The sequence below is a fragment of the Pinus tabuliformis genome, chromosome 4_2, assembly GCF_031772625.1.
Source record: "Pinus tabuliformis cultivar Carrire ecotype Pingquan chromosome 4_2, CPIR1, whole genome shotgun sequence".
NCBI classification, from domain to species: Eukaryota; Viridiplantae; Streptophyta; class Pinopsida; order Pinales; family Pinaceae; genus Pinus; species Pinus tabuliformis.
The window spans coordinates 441,781,604-441,808,051 of NC_142304.1; the positions used below are offsets into that span (position 1 = coordinate 441,781,604).

At 37.0% G+C, this 26,448-nt stretch overlaps 1 protein-coding gene across 1 annotated transcript in view; it reads right to left on the minus strand.

Moving 5' to 3' along the window:
- LOC149169859 (pentatricopeptide repeat-containing protein GUN1, chloroplastic-like) overlaps nucleotides 1–19,140 on the minus strand; it is an 85,082-nt gene extending 65,942 nt beyond the window's left edge. Inside the window, exons 1-2 of the mRNA XM_089428838.1 lie at nucleotides 17,250–19,140; nucleotides 16,807–17,120 (exon numbers count right to left, since the gene is read on the minus strand). Of these exons, the coding sequence (XP_089284964.1) occupies nucleotides 16,807–17,120; nucleotides 17,250–18,890 (1,955 nt within the window). The 5' untranslated portion in view covers nucleotides 18,891–19,140. The remainder of the gene's footprint in view (nucleotides 1–16,806; nucleotides 17,121–17,249) is intronic.
- Between the last annotated feature and the right edge of the window lie 7,308 nt (nucleotides 19,141–26,448).

The following is a 26,448-nucleotide window of genomic DNA, read 5'->3' on the forward strand; positions in this document are numbered from 1 at the left end:
TGCAAAAAGAGGTTTTGTCCATTGATGAATATTTGAAAGATTTCAAAAGCTCATGGGCAAAAACAAGATGTACCATCATGTCCGATGGATACATTGATCAAAGGAACCGTACCATCATAAACTTTCTTATCTTTTGCCCACAGGGAACCATGTTTCTAAAATCAGTTGATGCATTTGATAGGGTGAAAGATGCACACTTGTTGTTTCAGCTTTTGGATGAGGTTGTTGAAGAGGTCGGGGTGGCTAACGTTGTTCAAATCATCACATATAATGCCTCTAACTATGTTCTTGCTAGTAAAATGTTCTAGCCCTTGAGAGGGTGGTGTAGGGCACCTAAAGCATGATTTTTGGACGTGGAGGCACTTTGAGGCACCTCTTGAGGTCTCCCCTCAAGACTTGGAGTTGATTATGATGATAAGGCATCTCATTAGCCCATTTCATGCATTTTTGTAGCATTTATGTCCCAAAAATGGCATGATGTCATGCTTTTGGAGGACATCAACCCAGGTGTGGGATTTTGTGGCATTATTTTATTGATTTTAGCTATGGGGTTGGCTTGTAACTTCTTGTCTTGTCAAAAAATAAATAGAGGATCCCTTTACTCACTCTTGTCATCATTACACATGTAATAAGACTGTGAATTGCCTTGTCTTATTTGCTACTTGGTGAAATTGTGATTTTATGGAGCATCTTTCAATTGAGATTGATTATTGCATTGGACACATCTTTTGGGGATTGAAAGAAGGCTTTTTCTTGGAAGGATTTGTAAGTTTATTGTTGATTTCTCATTATTTTGCATGTGAATAATGCCAGAGTTTTTGTATGTTCCATGACTAAAGGCATATTGTTTATTGGACATCTTGGTGAAACTTTGCATGTTAAATGTATTCTTTCTTGAAATCCGTAGAAGAAATCCTAGTGTGCGTCTTCTATTTAATTTCTCCCCTCACAACAAAGATAGGTAAGGTTTTACAAGAGGAAATTATATTTTCCCCCCTTACTCCAATCAATTCTCTTTTTCCTTTGAAATTTTCTCTAAAACTCCATTTTCCCAAGTAGGATTAGGCACTGGCTAAAGTTGTGTTGATCAAAAATCATTAAAACTAAAATATTTTCTCTTCTTTTATATCTCCTAGGCTTTTTAAGGAAAGTCGATAGGGCTTTTCTAAGGTTGATTTGCCTCTAAGGTCATTTTGAATGGATGTTTGTGTATGAAAATTTAGGGTTTGCCTCCTTATACCGTTTAAATGCAAAATCTAACCTTTGTTATGGTGAATCCTCCCCTAATAGGGCTAACATCATCCTTAATCTATTTTTGTGCTCTATAAACCCTAAACCCTAGCCAAGGTTCAACTTGAAGCCTATTTGAGGGTTTATCTTGTTCCTTTGTTGATCCAATCATTAAATAAACCCTTTCTCTAACTTCTACATGTCTAGGTATTCCTTTATTATTGCTTATTATAATTCCTAGCTTGTGGATGTCCTTGTCTAGTCTAGGGTTAGTACACTTGCTCCTTTATATAAAAATTTGGGCCTATTCCATCATTACGGTATATTTACCTTGAGCCCTCTAATAAGAGTATCCTCACAAGGAAGCCTCCCTTGTGGTGGAACTCCATTAAACAACACGAGGAAGATTGTTGTGGTGACAATGGCAATCCTTTCATTGTTGCCATAGGGTCTGGCCCTCACCTTGTGAGTCCCCTCACAAAGCTTGCTAGATTTTGCGACATCTTTGGTATCGTTGCCAGGGAGGAGTTTATTCAGCCTCCTCGTAATTCGAGGCCTGAGCTTCATTTCCTTGATTGAGCTTATCCCATAGGCAAGGTTAAATCTCCTCTTTTGGTGACTCCAGTAGAGGGTGAAGACCTAACTCTTTATTCAGCTTCAAAGTTTCAATGCTTGTAGGGTGAAGCAAGCATCTCTCAAGGCACTTTGAATTCACCCTAGTGTATCTCTATTTGGTTGTTATGCAAGATTCAAGACAATGGCAACTTGGTATTTGCATGAAATGCACCCTGCTCTGGATGTTGAGGATATCCATGAAAATCCAAACCTATACCCACTAAGTTGGTGGGAAGATGGTCCAAAATTTCAGGCAGATATAGATGCCCTAAATCAGGGTTCACAAGGAAGTGGTCATTTAAACCCTTCAAAAGTAATTCTAAATGATGCCACTGCCGAAAATGAAGAATCTATGATTGGTCTCCCTCATGATGACCGAGAGGATAATGAGGCCTTGAATCAAGAAAAATTTGAAGCACTTCAAGAAAATGTGAATCAGTACAAGAAGTTTTGCAAGCAGATGACTAAGGATTGCAATGATGTAAACTTCTATTTGGGCATGTGCACAAGCGAAGGAAGGAATACGATGTGGTATTGTAGAAGTATCAAGAAGATCCCACAGACATCCTCCTTCTAGAACTTATTTACAAGCACTGTGCAGTAAGCACATTATGTGTTGTTGTGCAGGAAAGGCATTGCAATCCTCAATTGGATAGCGAGTGGTTTTCCTTGATTCCTAGAGAAATTCTAGCGCTTGATATATAGAAGAGGAATGGAGTGATCCAAAAGAAATCACAAATGTGGAAGACCATTGTCCCTTAGATGGCCAAGAAAATGACAAATTTATGACAAAGTTTTGGGGTACAAATTTGGGTATTGGCTATGAATTTGAATTCCCCCTATGGCAACAAAGGAGAAGAAAGTACCGCAGAATGCAGAAATGATGATAAACATGAGACATTCCAAATTACAACAGAGCATGAATGCTCTCCCCATGAACCCAATCTACCCAATGAATGAAAGGGCCTTTTCTACATGTTTCATAATGATGATTTCTAGCCTATCAGAAAAGATGTCACTGCTAACCAAGAGGGGCTTGAGAATGAAAATGATCTCCATTCAATAATAGAAAAGTTCACTGGCTACTTTGAAGATCAAAGCATAGAAGACAAAGCCTATAATGATTCTCTCAAGGTAGATCATTGTGATAAAGTTGACAACAATCATCAGAACAACATAAAAGGAAATACATTTAACCCCCTTGAGAAGGATAGTGCTCGGGATCAAAGAGAAGGATTGTGTTTCTTTCCAAAGTATGATAATTGTTATTATCACAAAGGAACATCATTGTGACAACTCACAATAGTAATGAAGGTGCTAAGGATCTTGAAGAAGCGACCTTAGAGTAAGATTCCTTGGATGTGTTAGTCGCAACCCAAGATCGTGATGATGATACAAATGATCCTAGGGAAAGATCTTTAGATTGCAAACACAAAGGGAGTGATTCTGCACTGAACTCTACTAGTATGGTGCCTTGTGAAGATTGGGAAGAAGAAACTACAACCTACTTGCAATAGGGGAAGCCTAATGATCATCATCAAGGGGGTGATTGCAGCCTAGGTGGCCCTAGATGTGACATAGGGGAAGATCTATCTGATCCCATTGAGGATGATGGTAATCCGGATTAGAGAAAATATTTATGGCTCTTTCCATATTTTAATGATACCCCCACTCTCCTAAAGGGACAATTGTGTGACTACAATAGCGATAGTTTTGCAGATCAGTCACTAGACCTTTGTGGCCAATCTTTGGAATCTACAACTGAGATAAATGATTCTGAACAAAATTTTAAAGGGGCATTTTAGGGGTAGCTTGTGGTCATTCAAAGTATCTCAAAACAGGTAAACTATCCCTTTTTAACCACAGATTCTAGGGGTAGGTCAGATGAAGAATTTGTTGTTCCAAAAGATGTGAAGTGTCCTTGTTTGGCAAATCAATCAATAAACGAAGGTAGAAATGGGTCAAGTAAAGGTGGCGTCTCTGTTTTTGGTTCCAATACCAAGTGTCGGTAGAATTTGTCTTTCGTTGTTTCACCCTCTGTCCCTTCTCAAGGTAGTATGAGTGATCTGATCCATGGTTCATTTGTTTTCACACCCCCCACCCTTATGCCATGGATCCAGCGTTTGAGTATTAAGATATAGCTAATTATGATGTTTTCTTGTTATATCTCATAATTAGTCATAGGGATAAGGGGGTGATATTGACCTGATAACATATTGGTTGCATTCATTATATGACTATACTTGGTGCATTGTATGCTAGCCTAGGTTAAAGTGGGTAATTAAATTTTGTTTGCATTATTGTGTGTGCACCCTACTTATTCATTTTTCATGTTGATGTGTATGCATAGTAGATTAACTACATTTAGCTAACTTTCTTTCAAGCATTGTTTTTATTTATATCCTATAATTATAAGGGTGACGATAAACACCTTGTTCACATGCTATCAACAAGTTGCTTTGAGTGTACAAGTAATAGGTCTGAGACCCTAGGGATTGTTGGGGTTCTTCTGCACTCCCTGTTCAAGCATATGGATCATGCACTCTACGGTGAGCACATGTCCCCAATTTGGAGTCATATGTCACCCACCAAAAAGTGGGTAACCCCATAGGAGAATATTTTTCTTCTTCTTTGGAAAGCCAACCAGCGAGCAATCCTATATTGCTTAGTACATGATGATATGCCATGATCCTCTACCATTCGCACCGATCAGACACCTCTCGCCATCCAGCATTCCTCTTGAAGGAAGGCAAGTCAGCATTCAACAAGAACTTTAACCATCTTGCAATCATGTGCTTTTACTTAATGTTTTGGGCATACTAACATGAATTAAGGAGTGATCTAGACGATTGATCGACCTTGATTTTAAACCTCTTCTCTCACTTTACCAGGGAGGTTAGTTTTTGACCCTAGTCTAGCGATACCTCTTATGAGGCCTTAGGGTTATAGGAGGGGCACTACTTGGGAGACTTGGATTGAAGTAGCGTGTCCATGATATTCCATACTTATCACTTTCCCTCATTCCCCATATTCCATCCCCATTCTTCGGGCTTGTGGTCATTTGTTCATTGGGATTGGCATTCTCTTCTCCTCATCCTTGAATTTGGGTTGGAAACTTTGCCTTGGAGGATGATGCAACCAAACAAAGATAAAAGCACAAAATGGCCACAATGAAAGAAAAAGAAAGTTCAAATGCAAAAGATAGCCAAGACATTAATTATCACATGGGCAAAGCCTAGCATGAGCTCTACCCCCCTCATTAGCCACCACCCAGTTCCTTGATCAATTGTTGCTCCATCTCATAATAAACGAACTCTTGCATGTCGCAACCCTAATAAGCAATAAACTGACTCATCATTAAGGAGTAAATAAATGCTAAAACATTAAAAGCAAGCATGGGCTACTAACTTGCACTCCTAATCAATGCATTATCAAAAAGAAGTAAAAGGCGCACCATAGGTGTTGAAAAAGCAGGTCAAGGAAAGGGGTAATTGATGCCTCCACAATTTCTCCCTCCTTACATCTATACATTCAGGATGATGGACCTCCATCAGCTAGTCCCATGGCCATGGCACCTTACCTTAAAGTCCTTACCCTCCATTTTCACCATTATTACAAGCACCAACAGATTAAAAGGTTGATTAGGACATGTGACCTCCCCTTAGAGCCCGGAAACACTTAATAGGGTTGACCATCTAGCCATCCCTAACACAAGTAGGGAACACTTTTATCAGAATTAATCTAGTTACATATTTGAAGGTGATCTCAGTTTGAAGTGTCATTGTGTCAGTTTTAAGGGTATGGTCCATTATGATGCATCTATGGCCACTGTCCCTAATAATCAGTAGCTTTCACTTGATCTTGAGATAGTTTTGTTAAGTGGTTCTTCACACAATAGCAGAGGTCTCTAAAGGTCATTAAATCACTCCACTACATTGCATGCACAAGTTGTTTTGCACCTTCCAAAGAGAAATTATGACTTTGCAAGTTCAGTGTTGCCCATCCAAAGTTGAGCGTTGGGCACTTAGATGATTCTTGATGATGATTGGCACCCAAAAGCACCCCCAAACGTTGAGCTCCTCTTGCTTGGTGTCAGATTTACTTGATGATGTACCCAATAGACCAAGGACGCCCCTAGGCTGGCCTCAACACTGTTTGATGGGCGTTGCTTGATCCAAAGTCCAGATGATGATGGTCATTCCTAGGATGACAAAGGAGGACTTTTACTCACACTTGGAGCCCCAATGCTAGAGAGAGATAGTGCCATGTCACCCATCTATCCCTAGAGAGGGTGACATAGGGCACCCAGAGCATGGTTTTTGGATGTGGAGGCAATTTGAGGCACTTTTTGAGATCTCCCCTCAATACTTGGAGTTGATTATGATGATGGGGCATCTCATTGGCCCATTTCATGCATTTTTGTAGCATTTATGGCCCAAGAAGGGCATGATGTCATGCTTTTGGAGGACATTGACCCACACAAGTGGGCTTTATGGCATTATTTTATTGATTTTAGCTATGTGGTTACCTTCTAACCCATTGTCCTGTCAAAAACACAAAGTCAAACTTCTTTTAGGGCTTGTAGCCTAATATTTTTGTAAATGTGAAGGAATAGACCTCATATAAATAGAGGATCCCTTTACTCACTCTTTTCATCATCTCACATGTAAATTCAACCTCTCTTAGAAGAGTGTGAATTGTCTTGTCTTATTCGCTACTTGGTAAAAAAGTGATTTTATGGAAATTGACTATTGCATTGGAGGCATCTTTTTGGGATTGAAAGAAGGCTTTTCTTGGAAGGATTTGTAAGTTTATTGTTGATTTTTCATTATTTTGCATGTGACGGATTCATGCTACGGTTTCTATATGTTACATGCCATTTCATGCATTTTTGTAGCATTTATGGCCCAAAAAGAGAATGATGTCACGATTTTGGAGCACATCGACCCACAGGTCTTTATGGCATTATTTTATTGATTTTAACTGTCAAAAACACAAAGTCAAACTTGTTTTAGGGCTTGTAGGCTAATATTTTTGTAAAGGTGAAGAGACAGACCTCGTATAAATAAAGGATCCCTTAACTCAAACTTTTCATCATCACAAATGTAAATTCGGCCTCTCTTAGAAGAGTGTGAATTGCCTTAGCTTATTTGCTACTTGTTAAAAATGTGATATTATGGAGAACCATTGTTGCATTGGAGACATCTTTTTGGGATTGAAAGAAGGCTTTTCTTGGAAAGATTTGTAAGTTTATTGTGTTGTTTTTCCACGATCTTAGGTCTAGGATAGAATCTTAGAATCTTTGACGCTACCAAACCAAGAGAATCACAACGATACTACTTTGCATAGCGGAATATAAACAATAGTAATCTACTAGTGCACAAAATATGGACGACTTTTTACAATTTTCAACCCAACTTCGTTATATTAATCAACATATAATATAACAGTCTAGGGCTCTCGTACCAAGGATAATGGCCCTCATACATCCACTGATACAAGATACAAAACTGGGGCTTGGTGTCAATCCATCGACAACTAATCTGCCCTCGACAAGATACTCTAACTGTCTAGCTGATGTAGAGCTCCTCACAGTTGCCTTCGTCATACCTTGTACCTGCCCGGTCCTTTGGCTCCCGATCTGCAACTCCTGCCTCTATCAATGCTCCAAGTCAATCTGACCACTGAACCTCAATTATCAATCTGCTCACTAGTTGTGCCTTAGTCCATCAAGGGCACAACACATCGAGACTCCTGTCGGGTTTTTTACAACTCTATTTGTGAACAACTCTCAATCTGCCCACTGTTGCTCCTTAGCTACTTAGGGACTTCAAGCCGCTATGGTCTTCCTGTGTTGCTCCAATGAAGACCAACATAGGGGACAGAGGGCTGCCACCTATCACTGCAAGATGTCCATCACCCACAATGAACACAGGCTAGGAGGATTGCCCATCATCTGTTGTAGAAGTCCTTCTCCACACACAAGTCTAGGGTTGATCAAGCCTTGAGCTCAACAACTGCCACTCTAGCAACCATCTAAGTCCATGAAGATGGTGCACACTAGCCTCCAACTTGGACACTATCACGCTATCCTCCAGCAATCCATAAATGTCCAATCCATGTTCGCACTTGGTCCACTCTCATGCTGCCCTCCAACAGACCATGAGTGACCAATGTTGTTGTAGCATCTACTCCTTGTTAAGGCAAATCTAGGAAACCCTATTCTTGGTTGCCAACAGACTTCTCAATATGTCCTCTCCTAAGGTCCCATCCACATAGCATCCAATCATCAACAAGGTGACATCTGCAACTTACTATTATTGCCTCCTTGACCTCGATTTCTGTGCATTCTCTGAGCTCTGGTTAGGACATCACAATGGCGCTAATTCTGCTCCAAATCACTATACTTCCTTGTCCCAATAAGTTGCCCTTCTTTGTTGCCTTCTACCCTTCTCCATATGTTGTTGCAAGCCTCAAGGATCCTCCTCAGAACTCCTGCAACTCGATAGGTAGCTACAGCAAGGATCTCGGCCTATTTAGACAGGAAAATACCTCATTTTTGGGTTGCGGCCTATCCTTGATGACTGCGGCTAGGAGAGGGGCTTAACTAGCCCTCTCGGCGCTTCTACAAGTCCTCCAACAGTGTTGTACCTACATCACTTCTCTATGGCGCTAAACAAAGACAAATACCTAACAAAAACATGCACAAAAAAACTCTAACTCACCTCTGTGACAACGGCGCCAATCTGCAAGAAGAACGCACCCAGAACTGGTGACGGGGCACATCAAACAAGTCTCCCAAGCTTCCTCGAGCTTGCGGCATCCTTCGTAAGGTAACTCGCACCAAATTACAGAGATATTTCTTTGATGTTGGTGCATTTGGGATGTGTAAATTATGTCTCACACTTGACCTTAATATATAGCCTTCACAAGGGCTCCAACAAATATGCAAGGTGGGCTTGTACAACAGTCCAAAAACACAAGCCTACATGACTTGTCACCCACAAAACCCACTTGCAACTTCAAAAATTAATATCTCTTCAACGACAACTCAGAATCGAACGATTCTTGATTCATTGGATTCGTCTCGTCATCTACTATCATCCTCATACATCACATGTCGCAATCTCGTCACGTTTTTGACCCAAACATCGATGGGTGCAAAACCCCAGGCTTGGGTTTCAAGCCCACAAGGCCACTTGTGGAGCTCCTTCCTCCAAACCCTCGATCCTCGAGACTTGGTGTACCTCCCAAGCTACAAAAATCAACATATTGCTGATTTTTCATTATTTTGCAAGTGATGGATTAATGCTAGGGTTTTTAAATGTTCCATGACTAAAGGCATATTGTTTATTTGAAATCTTGGTAAAACTTTTCATGTTAAATGTATTCTACCATGAAATTCGTAGAAGAAATCCTAGTGTGCATCTTCTATTTAATTTCTCCCCTCACAAAAAGATAGTTAGGGTTTTACAAGAGGAAAAAATGCTTTCCCCCCTTACCCCAATTAATTTTCTTTTTCCTTTAAATTTGCCCTAAAACTCCATTTGCCCAAGTAGGATTAGCCACTGACTAAAGTTTATTTTCTCTTCTTTTATATCTCCTAGGCTTTTTAAGGAAAGTCGGCAAGGCTTTTCTAGCACCAATCTATCTCTAAGGTCATTTTGGATGGATGTTTGTGGATGAAAATTTAGGGTTTGCCTCCTTATACCTTTTAAATGAAAAATCTAACCTTTGTTGTGGTGAACCCTCCCCTAATAGGGTTGTTGTCATCCTTCTTAGTCTGTTTTTCTTCTCTAGAAACCATAAACCCTAGTCGAGCTTCAATTTGGAGTCTATTTGAGGGTGTATCCTATGTCTTTGTTCATCCAATCATTGAATAAACCCCCTCTCTAACTTCTAGATGTCTAGGTATTCCTTTATCATTGCATACCAAGAAGCCCTAGCTTGAGGAGCCCCTTGTCTAGTCTAGGGTTAGTAAACTTGCTCCTTTATAGAGAAGATCTGAGCCTATTCCATCATTAAGGTATATTACCCTCACTTTCTTATATCACCTGGAGCCCTCTAATAAGAATATCCTTATAGGTGAATACATGGAAGCCCCCCTTGTGGTGAAACTCCACTAAATAGCGGGAGGAAGATTATTGAGGTGATAGTGGCAATCCTTCCTCATTATTGTGATAGGGTATGACCCTCGCCTTATGAGTCCCCTCACAAGACCTGCTAGATTTTGTGGCAACACCCACAAAATCCAAGAGCACACTTCGGACCTTTTCAGCATGCTCCCTGCCAATTTGGGAGCATTGAGGTCCCAAGCAGGCTCTAAAGCCAAGGAGCGTGCTCCCAAGGCACTCCCTTGATGCTCCCTAAGCACTCCTGGACACTCCCTAATGGTACTGTACTTTTTACTTAAATTTTTAGCATTATTAATTGTTTTAGGATGTTTGAGAGTGTTTCAACCTCATCAGACTTCACACAAAGAAAATAGAATTTCATATCTCATTCAAAACTTAGTAGATGTAACAGTTTTCAAGATTGATGGGATTGCAGCATTTCATTGGATTCTATCACATATGAGGGTACATGATTGGCATTTAATCAAGAGAACCAAGCCCTATATGTACCCCAGTGTTGGTGGTTTTGATTGTTGAACTCCTTTGTCATGGCCTTAGCAAAAATGTACCCTTCACTCAAACCAAAATCAGTGATCGAGCATGTTAAGCTTTTTTCTACCATATTTTAAGGCCTGGATTAGGCAGTGTTATCAAAATTGGGTGGTGTGGATTGGTGTCCCTAAAGGATTGAGGTAAAGGCAAAGGTTCGACAAGAGGAAAAGAATCATAGATGATATTAATGATGAGGATCCTGATATAAGCAATGATCGAACATTGCTTCTCAAGGAGTGTTGTGACATACATGATGGTGCTACCTCAAAACTACAACATTTGGAAACAAGTGTGCTTTCACAATTAGTGAACACTTCTTCTATAGAGAGGAGTTTAGCAACTAGCTAAGTTGATTTTTTTGGACCTTCCGGTCTTCATACTTCGGTGTGCAGATTACCTAATAGTTGTAACATGACTATTTGGTCATGCTATTATTGACAATTGATAGATAACCTATTTCATTCCATAAGTTAATGATTCACTTTCCACTATACGGCTTAAACATTTGTACGTTTGTTTGTAATTAAAAGAATCTATATTCTAGATGGTTGATGCTTATATCATTAATCGTTAATGTACCAGCATTTCTATCTTCATTGATATACAAATATGCATGTTTTCATATATTCTGCAACTAATTTGGCATTCTAGATGTCTTTTTGAATATGAATGCATAACATGTGTGTGTATATATATATATATATAGTTTCTTTGATGGTTACCTAGTTGATCCTGCCTGTAGTTATATGCTTGTCTCAAAGATTAAGCCATGCATGTCGAATTATGAACTAATTTAGACTGTGAAACTGTGGATGGCTTACTAAATCAATATATATATATATAGACACTCTCATGATGCTCCATTCCCAAGGATTTTTGAAAAATGATGCTCCCAATGATCCCGCTCTCAAAATGCTCCCACTCCATTCAACCTTGCATTTCAGTTTTCGGCCATATAATGATGTAGATTGAAGCAAATGCTATCAGAATGCTTGACATAACCTTGTTTTGGTTCATAGCCAAACACAAGGGGAGATTTTATGCATTTCATAAAATGCTAGCATGATTACATTGGCCTTTTTATTACACCTAGTCTTGTATCTTCTTATGATTAGTGTAGGGTAGGTACTAGGAAGAATAAGCTCGATCTTGTGAGCATTAGATTTCATTTTTCTATGTTCCCTTTTGCATTTTGGCCTGCGCCTTCCTTGTAGAGCCATTTTTAAAAAACCTTAACTTGAAATAGAACATCTTGGGTAGTTGGCAGTGGGGTTATGAGATGCAAAGCTTGAATTCATCCTGCAACTCTTTCTCTCGCCTTTTTATGGCAGTTTTAGCAGGTAGAGAAAATATTCTGGAGTTCTCTTGCACCCTACAACAGCGTGCAAGGCCCCATATGGAGCCAGTTGTTACCACCCAAATTGTATGCCTAATTTAGGTATTTTGTCCAGCAGCATTGTACAAGAAATTCAGTGTGTATTACATCTTAGCATGGACCCTTCATGGATAAGGAATTAAGCATTCGGAGGTCTCAATTCAGCGCTTCAGGTTCTTTTTGAAGATCAATGTAAAGGACCCAGGATGCATGAATGTCAGTATGAGAACCAGTGAAAACGATTCTGTCTTTGTGATCAAATTATTGAGATATTGACAGCCAGAATTAACCGAGGAGGCAGCTTTTATGGCTGAGCTTGACCTCATAGCTGGTGTCCAATCCCTGCTATTTGAGGCTGACCCAGATCATTGTCTGGGGCCTTTTCATCACTGTTTTGTGGGATGCCTTTGCAAGGACATTAGCACCCAACTTGGAGCTGTCACCTTTTTTTTTCTAGGAGATATTCTTGGACAGATTTGGCACTTTTCTTGAGTCATTTTAGACATGACAAAGCTCTGCCTTTTGAGTTATTATCAGCCTGTTTTCATGAACAATATCAGGAGGATACATCCATAGGAGATATTTTCAAGTGAAAGGAACACAAAGTTATATTGCACCTGAGTATGTTATGTGGGGGAAAGCTTCTGAAAGTGTGATGTGTATAGCTTTGGAATACTATTGTTTTGAACCTATCAGTAAGAAGCCAATACATGCAAAGCATACTATAGTTGACTGGGTACTTCCTGTTAATTTTCCTTAAAACTCCTGCAACTGCTATGATGAAATCTGAAACTAATCGTTCTTTCACCAAGAAACAGAATTTTCTTAACAATAGATAAGCAGCGGAATAATCACAGAGATAAAGACACAGTCACACAAATACACAGTTATTTTTCTAGGGAAACCCAACAGGGAAAACCCTCTCATTTGCTAGAGAATTCATTGATAGAATCTGATCAATTAGATCTCTTACAGGGAAATTTATCACACTGATAACTAACTCCTTCTCACTGCTACACTAGCTAGAAACACCCTGCTACAACTTTGACCCAGCTCCTCCTTGCTTGCGGCCTGCCTGGCCCTCTTTCCTTGTGCAGGAGATCTCCTATTTCCTAGCGCAAATTTGGCTGCAAGAAGGTCTCTCTATCACTGCGTATTGGACCCTCCAAAATACGCTCTACCAGCAAGGCTCTCACACACAAACTGGTGCAAACTCTCACAATCTAGTGAGCTGTGTCTTGTCACAGTCCTTCGTGAGCAAAACAACTGATTACAATTGTGCCTTTCGACCTCCTTATAAGCTTTTCGAATAGGCTAAATCTGGCAAGTTATATTTTTGGAACTCAAACTAGTGATTGATGAGTTAAGTGGGTCTAACTGACTCATGCAACTCATCCGTCCTCAATTTGGAACTTCAGACTCACTCGCTTGTCTTTTTCCAAAGATAACTCGTGCTAGAAGACAACAAACTGAACCTTCCACTACTGCATATTAGTCAAACTGTTTCATGAACTGTCCTACCTTAGAGGAATTCACCCTGATTTTTAGGAATTCGTCCTAAATTTTAGGAACTCGTCCTAACTTTTAGGAACTCGTGCATGCTAAGGAAAACTGCTTCTTGGTCTCTTTGACTAAGGCACAAGTCAAAGAAGGACCTTTCTCGCTACTATTTTCAATACTTCCATTGGTTTTAGAAGGAATATATGATCAACTAGCAGACTGAAAGTTCCATTGAAAATACAATGAACAAGAAATAAAGCAGAACAATCTTATGAAGCCTAATATGCTATTTGCTGGCTGGAAGAACAACCCCTTGACTCTTTTGAGATCTGCAAACCTATTCCTGATGCTTGCCTTAAGAGAAGCCTTAAAAATAGCACCTTGCATATGTATGAAAATGAGTGCTGTGCAGAAGGAAGCCCATGCAGTGCATTATACAATTTCAGATCTGAGCCTTGTGTTTAATGAGGGTGTAATATCTGCAGGTTATTCTTCACAGGAAGACAGTTTTTTATTCCTAGTAGAAGGACGCACTTCTGGGTTACCATCTTTAGGTCTGTTTTCATAGCATTCAGACAAGTAATGAGGGTGCTTTGCTGGGGTACTTTCACCAGTGCTTTGTTACAACAACAATGGGGGCAAACTTATTGAGGGAGTTACACTCTAATCACTTACACAAGGAACGCTAAAGCTCTAAGTGCTCCCTAACCTATCTCTGGCACATTGTTGCTTGGTTCAAGGTAATAGAGTTAACAAGAAGAGGAGCATTCTATGTCTAAGGAATAAAAATTGTATTTTATTAGGAGCCTGGAGCTTTTCAAGGAGGACATCCTGGATATAAGGGTGGTTGTAACCACTATTGCCCATTTGGGCACAACCTCAATGAGATTCACTTTGTAAGGGATATGCTACTAGCACATACACCAAGGTTTTATCACATGTTTTGAGGGTTGACATAGTCAAAGGAGCACCCACCTTATTTAATGATGGTAGTATGGCACATTTGAAGAAATAAAAGCATGATTCAAGGAGCATTTCACCCAAAGGAGGCATCCATGGTGTCTTTGACAAGGTCAAATCAGCTCAAGAAAGAGGATACCCTTCATTCAGGGCAACATTGGATATTTTGAGGGTTTGAGAGAGAAACGCTTTACACAAGGAAGTGACACATGGCATCATTCATCATCCCAAGGAGATTTAATACCATCCCTTGAAGAGCAATCCCCTTAACTTGGCATTTAATCAGATTTTAATGACAGTGATTGCTAGAAGATTATCTTGAAGAGCCCTCCAAGAAAGATGGAGACAAGTGGCATGAAAAACCCTCACACATGGTCAAAGACGCATCTTTTATGGAAGTGCTTTGCCTAGAAGAATGACAAGTGGCATAAAGGACTGATTAAAACCCTTGTGCATGCATATTTTATTGTTTTAACGTTATAAAACTGCTTGGTTATAAATATCTGTAACATCTCCCTAGTGTTTCTGGGGCATTTCTCGTTTGTTACCTGATTTTGGCAGGCACAACATCAAACTGTGTTTTTTCCCTCTTGATGGTGGATCCCGCAATGACCCATTATTATGATAAAGGTTGGAAAAGCACACACTCTGAGCCTTGGACTCTGAGCCTTAAAACAGATGTCCAACCACTCTGAGCCTTGGACTCTGAGCCTTAAAACAGATGTCCAACCTTTATCATAATAATGGGTCATTGTGGGATCCACCATCAAGAGGGAGAAAATGCAGTTTGATGTTGTACCTGCCAAAATCAGGTAACAAACGAGAAATGTCCCAGAAACACTAGGGAGATGTTTCTTATAGCATAGATCTGTAGAGATATTTATGACCAAGCAGTTTTGAGGAATGGATGAGGATCTCTCTCTATGGAATGCCATTCTGATTTCTTAAAACTATTACACTATTAGTACGGAAGCAAAAGGATAGCCAATATGTGTCCAGTGCCTGGAAGAACATTAGAGAGGATGAAGATAGGAACTAACTGCTTAGTGTAGAAATTAATGATGAATATAGTGGATTTATCGAAAGACTCTCAGAATTCATATCCACATTACTTAGGGATCCACTAATGTAGAAAATAGTGGAGGACCTTCAATATCAAAGGGAGAATAAAGATGGTTGATTTTATAAGAGGTACACTACTGAAAAATCAATTGGCCTCGAAGCCCTGGGAAAAACAGCCTGGCTTACTATTATTTTGTTAGTTTGGGCTTGGAGAAAAAATCATTTTCATTGTTTTGGACTTTGTTATTTGCAGCTCTGTGAACTCAGGTGCTCTAGTGTCTGAGTCTAGACAGCCCATTTTTGTAGATTTAATAGTATGTAGCTAGTGTCTGTGGAGGCTGCGTGTGCAGTCCGACGTTTTTTGTATTGAAGCTGTGTACATAATCTTTAATTAATAGTCAAAGGAAGCTTTAATTTCAAAAAAAATCAATTGATCAAATATTAAGTAGATTTTTGAAGAAACTCTTTATTTGAAAAACTTCATAAATATAGAAAGGTCTTTAATGAATATGTGGATGCCAAACACCAAATAAAGATTAAATCTTTACCATCAAAACATGCGATGGCATTGATTTTATCAAATTGCAGTGATAAGAGTGACGAGCTTTGCCCAAGTCAAGTTGATGAAAAGAGGATTCTCGGGGACAAATATATACTAATTTTGAATGAGGGTTGAAGAGATCATCAATTGTTTGAGGTAAATCTTGTATCAGCCTGTTTCCCTTTGAAGAAGAACCTTCAAATTGTGGAAGGGATTAGTTTGGTAAGTAATCTTTATTTCTAAGGGAGGTTAAAGAGGAGGAAACGTTTATGAACACTAATAAATTATTTGTTTACGAACATGTAAAAATTATATAAATAGTAATACAGAGATATATGACATTGCCCCATTTCCAGAAATCAGAAAATACTGTTTATAAAAACCATAGCATTTCAAAAATCTCAACCTGTTTATGATTAAATAAAATGTTCCGTTTTATGATTAATAAAATATTATCTTTTGTCCTTACTTTTACAACATATACATACAGATACAGATATTGTACTACATGCAAATTTATCCCATACCTGGAAATCAGAATACTCCTGACTTCTCAGGGTTGCTCGACTCTGATACTTTCTGGCAAATAATATTCCAATTTTGGTATGCCACTCTTCCTATAGGTACATCGATACTTCAAACAAATCCTTGAGGCTTATTTGAGGGGAATTATCAACAAAATAACTCAAAACATTTTAACCTAATAAAACACATACAAATTAGCCCTCTAAAACATATTTATTAAGAAGAGGCATACATCCCTGCATGCAACAAGTTTTCATTTAAAGACATTTGACAAAAACAATATTCTGACTGGACATCTCGTGACAGAAAGAAAAAATAAGATGGGAACATACCTGCAAGCGTTTAGAATGGCAGAAAATGTCACTACATTTGGTTTTACTCCAAGCTGATGCATTTTATGAAACATTTCCACTGTACACAAAATCTCCTTGGATCTTTCTTTCATCTCCTCAGAGTCAGCAAGATATATACTACGAGTTCTCTCAATTCCAAGCTGCCCAACCGATGCTAATACATTGTCTGCTGTGTTTTCGTATTTATGCAAATTTGTTGTATTATGGATTGCTAAATTTTTTGAAAATTTATCTTCGGTTTTCTCATCTACATCAATTTGAGAGAAACCCTCATGCCAGCTCCTGGAATGGACCTGAACCAAAGCCTCAAGTGTAAAACATTTAATTTTTAAAAGTTAAAACAGATTTAAACAATACTATGATTAAGATATTATAAAAATAACTGTATCCTTATGTTGTGAATTTGAAGTTACAGGACCTACCTGGTTACTCTTCCCAAAGGCATCAATAATAGAGTTATAAGTAACAATATTTGGCGTTATGCCTTCCTTAGTCATCTTATCCAACAAAAACACAGCTTCTTCAATTGAGCCTTTTTTACATAAAGCATCAATCAAAGCACTATAAAGAACCACATCTGGCTCTAATCCAGTCTGTTCAAACTCATTCAGAATATGCATTGCCTCAGCTTGCAATCCTCCTTTAGAATATACATCTATTAAAGTAGAGTAAGTTAGCACATTAGGAGGGATAGACTCTGCCTTCATCGCTTCAAACAGAGATTTGACTTTATCGTATCTCCCCTGTTTTCCATAGCCCCCCAAAAGAGCATTATATGTTACAGTATCTTTCGTGAAGCCAGCCTTTTCCATCTCGTCACAAACTCTAAGAGCATCTTCAAACCTACCAAGCTTGGCATAAATGGATAACAGAGTGTTATAAGAAACTCTGTCGAGATCAATCCTAGCCGACTTCATCTCCTGGTATAAGCCCAGTGCCACATCGAGGCGTCCGGCTTTAGCATACCCGTCAATTACAGTACTGTAAGTAACAACATTGGGCCAAATATTGTTTTGAGGCATTCCAGACATGATATAAGAAGCGAGGTCCAGCTGCCCTCCTTTACAAAGTGCATCCAACAGAGTATTGTAAGTGAAAATATCTGGAACAATTCCTCGATACAGCAATTCTTCAAACATTCCATGAGCCTCTTCCCATAACCCCCCTCGAACACAGACAGAGATCAGAGAATTGAATGTAATTCGGTCAGGTTGAACTCCTTCCCGGATCATTTCATCAAAGGCTTCAGATGCTTGTTTGAAATCCACACTCCCCTTAGCAAAGGCATCAATGACAGCATTATAAGAAACAAGGTTTGGCTTACAACCAGACCTCTTCATTGACTCAAAGATACCAATAGCTTCCTTGCACATACCGCTGCGGCCATAAGCACTGATGAGAGCAGAGAAGGCGTAAACAGTGTTGCCATAGCCTTCTGCGTTGGCTTTACCAAAGACTTGCCTTGCAAGTCCCACTCTCCCATGCCGACCCAAAATGCTAATCAGAATGCTCAACAGTTTCCCTTGCTCATTTCTTCGCCTTTCACGAGAAACTGCCCACTCAAAGCATTCAATTGCCTTCTTGCATTCTGCTCTGTTCCCAAGCTCCCTGAGAATATAAGCATAATCCTCAAAACCAGAAAGCTTGGGGGACCAATAGGTCAACAGAGATGCAATATTGTCCCTGGGGTCAATGTGGAGAGCCTGGTCCAGAGCTACCTCTGCAAGTTTACTGTGTTTGCCTGAACAGATTTTGGGTCTGCCAAAATGCATTTTTGACACAAATCTAGTGGACCTCCTACCGCAGAAATGTGAACCAAGTTCAACCTGGGGTCGGGGATTGGATTCGGGGATTGAATAATATGTGGGGAACTCGGGACGTGTACACATACCTCCTCCATTGATGCTGCTCTTGCGTGCTGCTCCTGCACCCACCACAATTCTCTGTGCGCTCCACTGGTGATGATGGCTCTCCTGAAACTCTGGCGGCCTTCCCCTGTGTACTGCGCTAGGGGCTCGCCCTGGTGCTGAGGTAATTGAGGTGCCGTTAATGGAGGATGCCATGATTCCCAACTTCTTCCTCGCTCCCTCACTCGATTCCCTTCCCTTACCGTATCATATGTATATCCTCCTATTAATACGGGTGAAATTCTCAAATGGTCAAAGATACTCAAGCTCTGTTATCTACATTGTTCCTTCACACGCTTCGTAGAGGCTACCGGCAACGTCACCACCTTACCCAGACAGCCAAACCACAGGCAATCGAGGCTGCCGTCAAGCAAACCACAAACAATCTTACACAGCCTATCGATCGCGGTTTGCGTTGAAGGACTTCTAGGGACTCGGGACTTCTGGGTCTTGTGCTCACAAGAACCAATCTCCGTGGAGGAGTGTTAATCAAAATGTCATTGTCAATAATTCATCTTTGCTAATCCAAATGTCATGGTCAATAACTCATCCTCGATATTTTTCCCGAGTTTCACTACTCTGATAACATGATTTTTAAAAAATCACTTTAAAATTTAGGAAAATTTACTTGTATTGGTTTGAAACGTAAGAGAATATTAATTTTAAAAAAAAAACAAAAAACAAACAAACAAGATTTTGTAATTCTCGCGCTCTTAGATGAATTTTAATTTAATTTTTTTAAGCTATAATATTAAAAAATTTAAATATTATTTATAAGATCTTAAGAAATCAATTTAAAATATAACCAAATTAAAAGTTTTAAATATTATTCATAAAATCATCGGATAACATGATTTAAAAAAAATCACTTTAAAATTTAGAACAATTTACTTGTATTGGTTTGATTTTAAAAAAAAAACAAAAACAAAACACAAGATTTTGTAATTCTCGCGCTCTTAATTAGAGGAATTTTAATCTAATTTTTTTAAGCTATAATATTATAAATTTAAATATTATTCCTAAGATCTTAAGAAATCAATTTAAAATATAACCAGAAAACTTTTAAATATTATTCATAAAATATAACAAGAAATTAATATATTATAAAAAAAAAATTATATGTAAAATAAATATTTTTTTACATTTTCATTTTAATATAAAATAAAAAATAATTTATTTATTGAATATTAAAATAAAAATATGTATTTTCTTCATTTATTATAAATTAAAAAGAAATTTTATTAAAAAAAATGAGAAATAAGAAGTTTTAAAATATCTTATTTTCCAATAACCTACTAGAAAGAAGTTCATATTTACAACTATTTAAAAAAAGGAATGGGAAGTAAGAAGTTTTAAAACATCTTATTCTCCAATAATCTAGGAGAAAAAAATTCATATTTTAAAATTTTTCACTTTTCAAATAAAGTGATTTAAAATTAAAAACAATATGTCATAAATAAACAAATTTTACTAAAACATTACACATATAAAAATCTTTTATTTTTTACTATTCAAAAAACACCATTAAAAAGAAACTTTCAATCTCAAAATTTAGAAAAAAGCATTGTAAAGAAAAATCTCCCTCTTAAATATATATATAAATTTAAATCATTCACTAAATGTGAAAAAAATATCAATTTAAAAATTTAAATACATATTTTTTTTCACAATTTAAAAAAATAATAATAATAATAATCTCACCTGAAATAAAAAGGAAAACTCTCCTTCCAAATAATAAAAACACAAAACCTTTCATCCAAATAACTTTTACTCATTTTAAAGCCTATGTCTGTGATAAAGCATCATCTACTATTAAAAAAATCCCTTTTCACAAGAAATAAAATCAAATAAGGAGAAAAATATTTCACTCAAAAAAATTAAGAAAAATCTCTCATACCGAACATTTGGACATCAAACTTTTTAGTCATAATAAAACGTTGCACACAAAATTATCATACGAAGAAATTCTTCGTATTCTCAAGAGTTAAAAAAATCACACTAATACAAAAATAAAAATATTTCGTAAAAAAAAAAAATTATTATGGAAAAAAAATTTACCTAAAATATTAATATATAATAAAAATAAATATATATATATAAAATAAAATTAAAAATATTAGTCAAAAAATATATACGGAGATGACAAAATGGCTGTGGTCTTACTCCAATTAGATTTATTGACCAATGTTATAACTATACAATATACAAAAAGCAAAATGTTTAGCTGAGAGGTCCATAATCTTAGAGGCCTAACATATCAAAAAACAAAGAACAAGAAAGACACCAATAATCATAATCAGTCATCTGAGGTAATTGAAGCACGATTATCTAGCCATGTTCCTAGAGGAGGAGGAGGGCGATACAGGGAGTTGACATGATCCTCAAAATGACCTAGCCAAGCTTCCGGCTTTTCAACTTTCTTCGTCAACAGATTTTACCCACGCCAAACAACCACAATTCTTTCACGAATATGGCATTGGAAGTAGTGGAGTTGTTCAAGTTTGGCCATAACAACCTCATGATCTTCCCTTCGAGCTCTATCGAGAGATTCCAACCAAGCGATGACAAATTGAACCAACTCCTGAATCACCGTGGATATCTCGGGATACTTAGAAGGAGCACGGCTCGCTGACCCTGCACGACCCTAAATGTTGTGCCATCCCTGAGAGGCCATAGCATGCTCGGGACCCTATCCTCTGCCGCCTCCGCCAACACCATGAGCACTCTGAATTATCATTCTACCGCTTATGCCCATCATGGAGTTGGTCAAAGACCTGCGCCCCCCACGGGTTACGCAACCCCCACACCCAACACTACGCACTGACCTAGTGCCCCGCTTACAGCTTCCGCATCCCGCATTCGCTACGCTACCCCGAACGCTTTCAGGAGCAGATGAACCTTCAACCTTTGCCTGGGCCAGGGCACACGAGGAGCGCGAACTAGGATTCATATTGAAGTCCAGGAAGAAGTCGAGGCCCCAAAGGCAATACCTAAACCGAACCAATGACCACCAAAATAAACCAGACAACACACAAACGGGAAATGAGTGCCCAAACAAACAACCACCCTTCACCAGAGGCCAAACAGACCGCACCATAGACTGAGAGGGAAAGGGAATTCGACACAACAATTCACCCCATTGAAATTCACCACTAGGCGAAAATCGAACTGGACGAGAACAAGTAGTTGAATCAGATGCAGGAAAGGACAAAGGAAGAGTAGCAAACGACACATGAGAGCAAATAGAAAAGCAAGCTCCCAAAATCCAGACCGATGCCAAAGCCACAAGGCAACGCCAAAAGGAGGTCTAAAACTGGTGGCCCCGAATGAGAGAAATGAGGGGATGTCACCGCTCGAAAACCAACGCCACCCCAGCACCAAAATCCGCCACCCCAAAGAAAATAGCACCACCAAAAGATCTGGGACCAATTAAATAAGCGACGAACACCAAATACAAATGATCCAAGAGGCACCAACCATGAGGCCAAGGCAAGAAACCAAGAGAACTCAGAGTGACTAAACTCGAAACTAGCCAAAACCGCAAACAACACGCCCTCCCACTTAGGAAGGAGAGGGAAAGTTTCACAATTTGCAGGAAGGAAAGAGAAATTACCAAATTAAACTCGCAAAATACCTTCCACCATAAAATATATATATAATAAAATCATAATAATGTAATAATATATATATATATATATATATATTATTTAGATTATTATCATTTAATTTATAAATAAAGTTTTATAAATTATTTTTATTTTAATATTTAAAAAAATATTCATAAATATATATAAATTATACAAAATAAAAATATATTTAATTATAAACCATGAAATTTATAAATTATATAAATAATCAAAATAATTTTTTTTTTTTTTAATTTGACAGAACTACTTCATCATGTTTAATATTAAATTACTAACTTCATATCAGAAAATACTTTAATAAAAAACCTAATCATAATATATAACCCCATAAATACTAAAATAAATTAAAATTAAAATAAATAATAAATAATAAATTAAATAAATAATTAAAATTTAATAATATGTTTAATTTATATAAATATATAAATTATATTTATCGTAATTATACCTATCCTAAAATAATATATCACTTAAAATATATAATACATCTCACAAATTCATTCATAATTAAAAATATAATATTTTCTCAAATGTTACACACATAATAATGTTTAAGGATAACCTGATAAAATTAAAATTATACAAGATATGTCTTTGACTTGAGTATCTTCTTCTCCATTCTGCTTTATTCTATATCTATTAATATAAAGGAACTTTTCTATATGAGTTAGTGGGTTGTGTTTGGTATATCGATTACTAGTTCGTGGTTAGTTTTATGACAACTTTAATATATATATAACAATTCGTACCATAGGGTTAATAATTTAGTTGTGTTATATTTTGAAACATGATATAATATTGAGAAATTGGTCACTTTAATACACTTTTGTCTTACTTAAAATAAGATTTTAAATTAAGTTAAATTATATAAAAAAATAAATAATTTAAATATAAATAATTGTATTATTATTAGTAAATTGTGTTTTGGTTGATATGGGAAGAGTTATGATAAAGGAGTTGAAAGTTGGGCAGGAATTAATGGTCAGAGAAATTAAGTTGAATTATATAAAAAAATAAATAATTTAAATATAAATAATTGTATTATTATTAGTAAATTGTGTTTTGGTTGATATGGGAAGAGTTATGATAAAGGAGTTGAAAGTTGGGCAGGAATTAATGGTCAGAGAGAGAGGTTAAGGGAGTGCGTTTTAATAGAGAGGTTGAGGGAGTGCGTTTTAATGTTTGAAATGTTTAGAAGTATTTTTAATTATGTTTAATAGTAAATCAATCATTTTATTATATTTTGATGAGAATAATTAAAAAATTAAAATAGAATTTAGTTAATTTTATTTATTTTTAAGTGTTAATTTATTTTTATAAAGTATTTTTGTATTTAAAACATTTGGCATGTTATTATATTCGGGATGGTTTATTTCTATACATGGCAACCAAGGCACATTTAGTATATAATATGTTACACATTTGAAAGTTAATATGGACTAAGTTTACTTTTAATTGGTTTGATAATAGTTATCGTTGTTTAAGGATTCATGGCACTTTATTGGTTTGTCTTTCATCGTTTTATCTTAATCTTGTTTGAATTGGGGCTCTAAATTAGATTTTAGTTTTTTTTAGCCTATTTTTGTGGGACCTTGACTCTAGATACTAGTTGGATTTAGCTTTCTTCACATTGTTATGCCATATGCCATGATATATATATATATATTCTTTGAATTATGGGTTTTTGAATTTTGGTGGCTTGAAACCTAGATGTTCTTAAATTGGCTTCATCATAATATATAAATGTAAAACCAACTAATGGTAATATACGCGCTAATACAATTCCTATTTTTGAAAACCAGAAATATTTAGATAGTTGGCATATTATTGTTACTTACTATATTGTAATTGATAGATATGCTAAAGTCGGGCGCCTTGATGTGGCACTGGGCTTATACCAAGAGATGAAGTTTGCTAGGATTGATCTCGACAGAGTTTCTTATAACACTTTGTTGTCCATTTATGCCAAGCTTGGTAGGTTTGAATATGCTCTTAGAGTTTGTGACAAGATGGAAAAGGTTGGTTTCACAAAAGATACTGTAACATATAATGCTCTCTTGGGGGACTATGGAAAACAGGGGAGATACGATAAAGTCAAATCTTTGTTTGAAGAGATGAAGGCAGAGACTATCCCTCCTAATGTGCTAACTTACTCTACTTTAATAGATGTATATTTTAAAAGAGGATTGCAAGCTGAGGCAATGCATATTCTAAATGAGTTTGAACACACTGGATTAGAGCCAGATGTGGTTCTTTATAGTGCTTTGATTGATGCTTTATGTAAGAAAGGCTCAATTGAAGAAGTTGTGTTTTTGTTGGATATGATGATGAAGGAAGGTATAACGCCGAATATTGTTACTTATAACTCTATTATTGATGCCTTCGGGAAGAGTGGCCAAGTAGGTCCTGTAGCTTCAAATTCACAACATAAGCATGCAGTTATTTTTATAATATCTTAATCATAGTATTGTTTAAATCTGTTTTAACTTCTAAAAATTAAATGTTTTCAACTTGAGGCTTTGGTTCAGGTCCATCCCAGGAGTTGGCACGAGGGTTGTTCTCAAATTGATGTAGTTGAGAAAACCCAAGATAAATTTTCAAAAGATTTGGCCAACCAAAATACAAAATACTTGCAAAAAGACAAAAACAAGGTAGATAATGTAGTGAAATGGTGATGTTGGTTTGTAATAGAAGAGAAAGAACGGCATTACAAATTTGGCCTCTCACTCATGGGGTATTGGCGTGTGGATGGACAACTGATCACCATGCAAATAAAGCTTAAATTAGAAAAATAAAAGTGTTTTGATGCAAACAATTAGATAATCCTACCTTGCAAAAATCCAAATTTAAATTTAGATTGAGAAGATGTTGAATGTTTCTCTGTCATACATCCATCCAAACTTAAATCAAGAAGATGAAGAATGTTTCTTTTCAAATAATTACAAAACAATTGACATTCCATGTTTCAACATTGTGTGTGTGTGTGCTTGCGTGTGCGTGCGTGCATGTGCGTGTGTGCATGTGTGTAATTGCCAAGCCATTGATATAATGCTTTAAAGTGACACATGACTTAATTGGATTAGATTTTATTAGAGCACATTTCACTTTCACATGAATAAACTAACTAATTATAATTGCATACTAATAAGTTGCCTTGTAACTTAATTTGTTGTTTTCTATGAGAAAGATATAACATACAAAAGTCACGCTATATAACAAAGGTGTGTATAAATGAATTGTGTGTCACAAAAGAGGAATCAAGACAAGAAAATTAACTCCATTGTGCACTAAATCACCATGATGTGCATGTAAGGCATAAACCACCTAACATACGAACACGTAAGTTCACATATTTATATAATATTAGCATACTATATATATATATATATATATATATATATAGTTGTCTTTAATGCGACTTTTTGGAAGTTTTTCCGATGGGTTTTTCCGTCTAATTTCTCTAAAATCCGACAGGAATTTATTGAAATCACAAGCTTGATGGGTAACCCCTGCACATTCAAAGTGCCCTAGGGGTTTTTCAGGGTGTTGAATTCATATATGCAGTGAAACAACCAATTTAAATAACACAAATCAAGATTTCACCTCAAATTTTTGTGCCAGATTCCAGCACCGGAAAGTCCAAAAAGTCGCACTAAAGACAACTCCTATATATATATATCGAAGCTTCTCTTTCTAGTATATATACATGAGTATCGATGCAAGCCTTACAAATATCCAACGAAGGACAAGCGGATGTTGATACGATGACATAAGATACGATAATATATAATTATATTATGTCTAATAAATGACCACAAAATTAGGTCAACGGGACTTTTGAGTATAATGTTGTCAATACAAGAGGAGTACCAGACAATATCCTATATAAAGAACAAGAGATAATTAAAAATATAATGTTTAGATGCCCAAACATGGAAGACCTTTGATTTCGAGTGTGGGTAGCCTTAAAAAGGAGTTGGGACCTAGGTCATGTCCACTAGAGTTATCTCTCCTAACACTCAAGGCCAAATGAAGAAAAATCAAGATAGAATGGTGCCTTGAGGGAG